Consider the following 9,058-nt stretch of genomic DNA (forward strand, 5'->3'; position numbering starts at 1 on the left):
GGAAATTGCAACTAAAAGTTGAAAAAATCACTACAATTTCTGATTTATGCACTCATACATGATACAACAAAGATAAAGGAAGGGGAAGAACTCGGTTTTACCGACTTACAGTATTTTATCATTTGGAGGTATTGACTCGAAAGTCGAGATATATCAAGAATAAACACACTCGAATTATACTTTTGGAGTTGATACAAATTGTTACAAATGCAGTAAGTGTAAGAAATAAAATCGCCTTTCACCAAGCTAAGAGTATGAAGTAGATTCTAAGTTTTGATCACCATAATAGACCCTTTTTTCGTCTAAATCGATCAACCTGGTCGGTGCTCATTCGTGATTTCTCTGGCTTGCTAGTCTTTTTGGATTTTTCAAGTCGGCTATCTAAGCTGTTTCTAGAAACTTCTGGAAGGTAGGGATTAAATTCAAATGTGTCTGCATTAGATGATGTTGTGTTTACCTTGCTTTGGTTGTCGGATGCCTTGTTTTGATTGTTTGATTCTACTGTTGACTCTTGGGAAGACCCGTTCGATGAGGACTCGACAGCCGGAGTATCTTTTGTTCCGTTTGTGGTCGCTTTCGATTTGTTGAGAAATGATACAAACTTCTTCAAATGTCGGATGTATTCTGGGTAAAGCTCGAGATTGCAGTGTCCGCCGCCACTGAGCCACAAGGGTTCATACTTTTCTTTACAGAGTTCGTGTAGTTGTTTTCCGTGGGAACAATCAACAACTTCATCGGATGTTCCCTGACACAATTCGATAAATCAACAATGTTCAGCTAGTAGCATTTCTAGGTGCACATTATCCAACTATACAACGGAAAAGAAAGCCACATTATAATCTCTAGACCTTACAAGTTACAAGTCTTCCGAAGCAAATGACATAAACGGAGGTTACAACACGATCAAAAGAGGAAGCGGGCTTGGAGAGCACGAAAGAACAATTAGGGCAGTGCAAAACCACCAAAAATAGAGAGGGACAGATAAATAGTACGTACGGCATTGCTGTCTTGATATTATTAGGACCACAATCTTCACCAGTTACTGTTTGGTCTCAGAGATCAAAGGTAAAGGACACTCCCAGTATCCCGCACAAGACAAGGTCCGGATGGTTTTTTTTTTTTCATGAAAGATGCGGACAAACCATAACTGTTCCCCTTAAAGAGGAAGTCAAAAAACCCCCAGCTGATGCCTGCACCCAGTAGGGGTTGAACCCCAAACCTTCTGCATGTCATGCCGATGCTCTATCCATTGAGCAACAAGCACTTTTGGCAGTCTCAGAGATCAAAACCTAGAATTGGATTCGACTACCTCGACAGCACATACAAATGATAAGTCGGGCTAATAGAAGTTCAAGTAGCTACAGGTCCAATTATCGGGGAAAGGAGGGTCAGCAAAGATTGCAAATGTTCTTAAATGATTAGCGAGCACAAATCCACAAATGGGTGATTGCGGAAACCACCCGTTGCTCAAGAAAATAATGTTCTAACAGGTAAATCATAATTTGCCATCCATTCCATATTACGATAAAAAACAGAAATAAACCCGAAGTGATCTAAATTAATTCGTAAGGCCATTCATTCCAAATAAGTTTATTGATAGAAAATGAATGAACACAAAGCCACAGAGAACGGAAAAAATGGTCGAACTTACATGGATCACCAAGACAGGACAGTTCACCTGGGATATTTTGTCGATGTTCTGTAAGAAACAGAAAAGTAAGCACAATTGGCAAAAGTGTATGTTAAATAAAACTTTGATTTCTTTTATCCTGTTACCTTGTAAATATCAAACCAATATGTTTTTTTCACAGAATAAAGTACCCTCACTCCAGAAAGGATTGGGCTATGCAGAACAACCCCTCTCAGGTTAGGGGTGCGAGCAGCGAGATCAACTGTAGGACCACTACCAACAGACTGACCATACAATATTAATTGCTCATCTTTCACCCCATACTGCTCTTTGAGGCATTTATATGCTGCATCAATGTCGGCGTATGTATTAGATTCAGATGGCTGTTCCAAGAGAAAAACAATCAATGTTATGATTGTTATGTTAGGGCAAACATCATGTAATAATTAAACCAATGATTCTTTGCAAGACAAGAACCAAAACAATCAAGGCCCTGATTAAACATGAAAATATGATGCAAACATTTGCAAGGCATGATGAACAGAATGACTTGGACACTCAAATTTGAGACTTTTTATGAAATGGAATATGCATACCTTCAGGGATAGAATTCGAAACGAAGTTATAAGAAACGGTTTAGAAGCTGCAAACATCGAGGAAATGATGAAACATAATTGCTTAAGATGGTTTCAGTTTGTGCAAAGATGGAGTATTAACTGTAAAGAAGATAAAAGGTTGAGAATAAGGGACTCGAAAAGAGGGTGAGGAAGACGGAAGATAACTTGGAGGGAGGGAGTGGAAAAAGATATTAAAGATTTAGACTTACAAATTGAGATAGTAGAAAATTGATGTGAATGGAGAAGAAAACGACCATTGGAACTGATAGATTGGTTCATGTAACCGACCCCAATAAGACTCCGGCATTGTTGTTGTAACTAAATGGAATATGCAAGACTAAATCGTTCTTCATGTATATTCATATCCACTTTCCATAGAAATCGAAGGAACCTTGTCAATCATTAATGATTAAACCATAAACCTCCCTACATAATCATCAATTCAATCACTTCATTAAGTTCTAGCACAAGGTAAATATGAATATAGTGACCCTTGAATAAAAATAATTACCCGGCCTGAACAAGATGTAAGGTATTTCCAGTTTTCCGACAATCTATTTACAGTACTCAGATGAAATTATTTTTTTTTTACAATTATTACACACATTCAAGTTCAGGATGAGTTTTATCGTTGATTCGATCATTCATTGACACAACTGTATAGCAAGGTATTCTTTCCCCAAGAGGCCCATAGGTAAGGTAAGCATTAGTTCATGCATATTACAAAGATCTTTCTCTACCATCTCCCATTTCCTTGGAAGTCATAAATGTTGAATGCATGAAACTTGGCAAAAGAATGCCTTGAAGAAAAGGTCTGAAATACGAAAACATGTATAATTCACACATTCAACTGACTAGTCATAGGATATTCCATTGCTAGCAAGTGAGACGGCAAAATAAAACGTTACCTTTCCTGTTGATTGTCCGTATCCAGAGTAATCATACCTAAAAATAAACACAATCAAGAAAATTGGGATCAGAAACACAAATATTCAGGAAATAACACATTCAAAAAGTCATATGAATTGCAAGTTATGGAGGATGTACCACAAAGACACAGATGCCAGATTTGCTATCATTTTATACAAAACACAATGTCAGCTAAAAAGTCACCTAATTTACACACATAAAAAACAAACACAAAAAATGAGATTCTTTATCTAATTGTAGGTCTCACCATATGTCCTGTTGCTTCTATTTTGCCAAATCATTTCTTAAATGATCAATTGCCATCAACTGTAATGGACTTTAACTCAATGATTGTATTATCGTAAAGGTACACTAGATAATTAATATGATACGTATCACGAATAAGGATATTCATTCATTGGTTCGGTAATGTCACATAAGATTTATCAGAGTATATAATATATCCTAAAGCCTCAACCACCAACTTAAGCAATTGTTCGAGCTGGTCTCTTGACATAATATCATAAGCTAATGTGACAAAAAGGGTCACATATCTCTTCCACTCCTCACTTCAAGTAGAATAATTAGCACCATCTATGAAGAGGGCATGCGTTGCATCCACATTTCTCGCCAAAAGGGTTCTAGTGTGAAGGGAAATGATAGAGTATATAATTTATATTAGGCTTCAACCATTAGCTTAAATTTTTAGTTGAGTTGATTTGTTGACTTGGTATAAAGCAAACGTGACAAGAGGTTACGAGTTCAAATCACACTCACTCTTCGTTTAAAGTCGAATATTTTGTGTCGAGTATGAGGAGGCTTTGTGCCGCAACCACACATTTAGCCTAAAAGGCTCTCGGGTGAGGGAGAGTGTAAGAGTATATAATATATTCTTGGGCCTCAACCATCAACTTAAACTTTTGATTAAGTTGGGTACAAGAATCCCCAATACAATAAGGAGTGAAGCCAATGTATCAAGCCACGGTGTCTTGCAAACTTAAATATAAATACATGTTTGACAAATCGCAAAGAAAAATTGATAAATACAATCGATAATTTAGATTTTCAATAATCACTCTCGAGCAAAAACACTTATACAAGATTGCATCTTTACCAAATATAGTTACCAATTAAAAAAAAAGATACTTTTCCATTTATGATCATCAAGCACCCTCAAGCCAAGCTTCAACAAGACAATATGCATCAGTTCAAGCAATGCCCAAGGAGTTCGTCCTCTATTTTAGCATAGTTGACCTTCTAAACGCAGTCTATTTCCTTTCTAAACGCTTATATGGAAAATTATTTTTTGAATACCATATAGGACACTACATCTTAGTTTAACATCTAATGTTCTCTACAACTTACTACTTTTGTTTCAATTTCCATTTCTAACATGTAGTAAGAAAAAGTAGTTATAAATAGAATTTCCTAAATCAACACACAAATTTATGTTTGAACAGGCTTAATTATTGGAAACAGAATTTCTCCCTTGGGAGATTATATGTTCATTATCACACACACATACTTCTATATATATGGAAATTGGAATCCCTTATTTTTGAATATGATAAACATTTATTTACAATATTTTATCTTAGTTATTTTTCTCATATTAACCATAATCTTAAACCCTAGGTGCTAAGACTTTTCACCAATAAATCAACAATGTCAACCCCTTATTCCTAAAAGATGAAGTCGGCACATGAATCAAAACAAATCAATTTTATGAAATTGTGAACAATAATCATCCTATATTCCTATTCCATTCATTCTTATATAACTCAATGAGTTATAAACTTCATCAATTTAATTATCCATCAAATACAAATATAGAAAGCCCTAAACAACCACAATTTTATTCATCATCATCATCATGCTCCTAATGAGGAAGGCGGGAAAGAAGTCAGACCAATACCTCATCACGAGGAGGTCATACAATATATATCCAAACTAAACCAAATTTCATGCTTCAAATTTCAACAAAATTTCAAACTTTAAAAACTGAACTAAATCAAAGATAAGTAAATTACCCCATAAGATTAACCCTAAGACGACTACTAAGCTCCACAAAAAGCTCAAACATTTGACCTAAATCAGCAGCATTGCCATGAGAATAGAGCAAAGTAGATGAAGCTTTAGGATGCTTCACATACACCGCGACGACATCGTTTCCTCGCCGAGTTTTGAGCTTCACAACATCCACGCCATCCCTTCCAGAAACTTCCGGTATAGAAAGTTTCCCGTCGCCGGAATTCTCGTCGACGATCACTGTATATGACGGAGGATTAGGAGGAAAAAATGCAAATTTAGCAGCAATTGATGAAGTAACTCCGCCCATTATCTCTCTTTCATCAGTTTACGCTGTTTCATACGATTTTCATCCCTAAAAACCTCTTTCCTCTCAAACAAGATTGAAAAACTTTCCAAAATTTCTCGATGATTATGATATAATTTGAGCTCAAACTCGATTACCCACCAAAATTTTCAACTCAAATTCAACAACCAGAAAAGTATAAGCTATATATGATAAGCCTAAAACTTTATTCCTAATACCCACACAAAATTGCAGCTCCAAATCGATAATCCATAAAGCTTTGAGCTTACCCAGAACTTTTTCAGCACAAAATTGAAAACCCACAAAAATTTGAGCTCAAAATCAATAACCCGAAAAAGGTTTTACCTATGTTGAGCTAGTATAAGATGACCCAAAAGATTTTTACAGCAGAAAGTGTATAACCCAGATAATATTGAGCTAAGAAAATTGAAGAACCCAAAGATTTGGGCAAAAAAGTGAAAACCCAATTGATTAAGATGAGGTAATTGTTAAAATGGAAGACAATCAATCGGAAGAAAAGAAGAATCTTTAGGGGTGTGGGGTTTTTGAACGTTGTAGGGAAGTCAGCTTTTGGTTTTAGAGAGAGGTGAGAGAAAATATGGTATTGATGACGGCGACAATGGGGGGTGTAATATGTAATGTAATGTAAGGTAAGATGAGAAGTTTTATCTTAATGGGTTTCAACAGTTTATTTATAAAAACATAGAGGAAGACAAATGAGAATAGCAAAAGAATTTTCAAAGTTGGAAACTTCTTTTTTTTCTCACAAAGGTCAAAATGATATTGTGGTATTTAACAAATGCTTAAAAGTTAATGCTTTTGATAGCTGATTGAGATGAATGATTTAAGTAGTTAATTTTAATTTTTTAAATATATTAATAAGAGTAGCTTGTTGTAAATTAGCTAATTCTTAATAATAAGTTATTTTAACTGTAACTGTTTAGTTTACTAAATGTTAAGAGTATTAGATAGTTTGACCACTGGTCTATTTATTTATACCTAAATAAATTAAAGTTATTTGATAAGCTACTACATATATCAATTTCGATTCGCCTTAATAAAAGAGGATGTAATTTGAGTCAAAAACTAAATTTTGTGAGTTCTTTGAAACATATAAAGGTTTCAGTGATTTCTTATTTATCTTATGAAACCATTAATGTGTTTGATTTGTATAATGAGTGTTGATGAAAATTAGGGTTATTCATGGGATTTTGGTAACATTCTAAATGTTTTGTCTGAATTATTTGTAATTGTTGCAACACTTTCACAAGATTAGTCTACACTCTACACTCTACACTCTACAAGACTACGTACAATTAACAATATTTTTCCCACTTTGGTTAATTCCTAGTATTGTAGGAAAATTTAGTCACCTCTACTCACCTTTTTGAGTTAGGTTTCTTTCTATATTGGCAAACATCAATTTTTATAGATTCTCTCTTTATAAAATAACTTTAAATAATGACTTTATATTTTCATAATATATATAATATATATAAGGTACTATTTAATCTATATATAAGACACGTTTTTAGGTTAGACCGTCTTATATAATAATTTTGTGACGGTAAAATGTCAAGTATATAACACATTTAGGAATTAAAAAAAAATTGTAGTTATATCTAGGGATTTCTAGTAATGTTTTATCCATTTAAGTCCTTATTTGAATGGAAGGGATGGAAGGGGAAGAAATTAAAGGTGATAATCCCTTTATTATATTTGTAATAAACAAATTTTTTTAACATGTAGATTTTGAAGAAAATGCTTCAATTACCTCTTTTTTTTTCTCCTTCTATTCCACACAATACTTTCCCCTAAATTTTATTCAATCACACTCTAAAAGAGAATATAAACAATCTTCAGATGCAAAAGAATTCTTTGCGGAAAAAAAAAAGCTAAAATAGTACCAATTTTGTTAAATTTGTATCAATTGTTTAATATTTCATCGACTCACCTAATTATTATACACACTTGTTCATGAGAGTACATATTCAAAATCATCTTCATATATATTCAAATGAAAAGGTCTATCAAGATCATCTTTACCTTATATAGTAATATTGCTCCATCCCACAACTACGGCGGGTAAATGTAAAATAGGTGAATATAAAACAATCAGGTGAAAATTAAAAGCAAATGCAATTATATATGTCACAAATACACAATATATAACAAACAAGGCTTTTATGAAAATATTTGTGTACAGAATTTATATTCATATATATCTCGATCAAGGCGAAATATATACAAAATCTTTACGTATCTACTATTCCTAACTTAAGAGGAAACAATCCCGTAAAAAAATTCAATAGGCGAAATATATACAAAAGCTTTTGATATTTCTACTTTATTTTTAAAATTTTCAAATTATCAAGATTTTTTATTTGAAATTACATAAAAATATAAGTTAGTAATGGCAAATTTTTAATGGTCAAGTGTACAAAATGTTTCACATAGTTTGTGATGAAAAAAAATCATACCATGGTTTTCTATAATCACCATTAGTGGGTCATGATGTTTTAACCATCCTCATATTTCCATGGATATGATGAAATTCCATATGAAATAATAATAACATATGTACAAATAATATCATTATTCTACTATTAGTTTCATTTATATTACTTTTTTATCTTTTCGCATTATAAATCATCATATCATAATATTCACTAAAAAAATCTATTCAATGTAAATTATAAAGATAATAAAGGAGTATATCAATGATAAATTCGATATAAAATAATAGCAAAAGTACAAAGATAATCATTTAATTCTTCCACAATTAATTCCACCTTCATTAATCCAAATATTACTTAATTAGGAGTACATCGTTAAAGTTAATATATTAAAAAATGAAATATCATTTTTTTCAATGACAAATAAGTATCAAATATTATTTTTCATTAATATTAACCAATATATTCATCATAATAAACATAAAAATATTTTTCATCATAATTATAGATTCAAATATAATATTCAAAGTTACATAAACAAAAAATATATATCACAATAATTAAATCAATTCAATTTATTTTAAAAAATTAAATAGAAATAACTAAATCAACTATAGTCCATAAATTTACACGGAAAGTTAAGCTAACTAATGAAATTCTTATGCTAACATAATGGTAGCATTAGTGTCGCAAATATTGATTCCACACACAATATATATATGAGCCATTACACTACAATTATTGTAAATCGATTTTGCAAAATTATTTTATTTCATTAATATTGATATGATATTCTTTTTTTTGTCTTTAATTCATCTCCACTCTAATAAAATTGTTATTTTTTCCTTAACAAATAGAAGTACTTTTCTAGAAAGAAATATGTAAAGATTCAATTGACATGAATGAGAAAAAAAATTAGTTTCTTTTTTATTGTCAAAGAGCTTTTAATGGTCGTTTTATTTCGAGAGACCTCTTTAAGTGGTGTCCTTTCTTTAGACAAGTTGTTATTCAACCTATCACCTGATTTTCACTTTAAGTAAGATCAATCAGACTCTCTTTCTATTCGTATTATTTAATTCTTTTATCAATTTTCAATACATAAACAAATATT

The 9,058-nt window shown here is 32.1% G+C and overlaps 1 protein-coding gene across 1 annotated transcript; it reads right to left on the minus strand.

Moving 5' to 3' along the window:
• Window positions 1-18: 18 nt before the first annotated feature.
• LOC130803479 (uncharacterized) lies at window positions 19-6,162 on the minus strand. Its single transcript, XM_057667591.1, has 5 exons — window positions 5,187-6,162; window positions 3,156-3,192; window positions 1,777-2,013; window positions 1,652-1,699; window positions 19-745 (listed from the first exon to the last, which is right to left on the minus strand). Exons 1-5 carry the CDS (start codon window positions 5,492-5,494, stop codon window positions 278-280), a joined length of 1,098 nt encoding a protein of 365 aa, XP_057523574.1. The 5' UTR covers window positions 5,495-6,162; the 3' UTR covers window positions 19-277.
• Window positions 6,163-9,058: the final 2,896 nt, after the last annotated feature.

This window comes from Amaranthus tricolor, chromosome 17 (genome assembly GCF_026212465.1).
Source record: "Amaranthus tricolor cultivar Red isolate AtriRed21 chromosome 17, ASM2621246v1, whole genome shotgun sequence".
Classification (NCBI taxonomy): domain Eukaryota; kingdom Viridiplantae; phylum Streptophyta; class Magnoliopsida; order Caryophyllales; family Amaranthaceae; genus Amaranthus; species Amaranthus tricolor.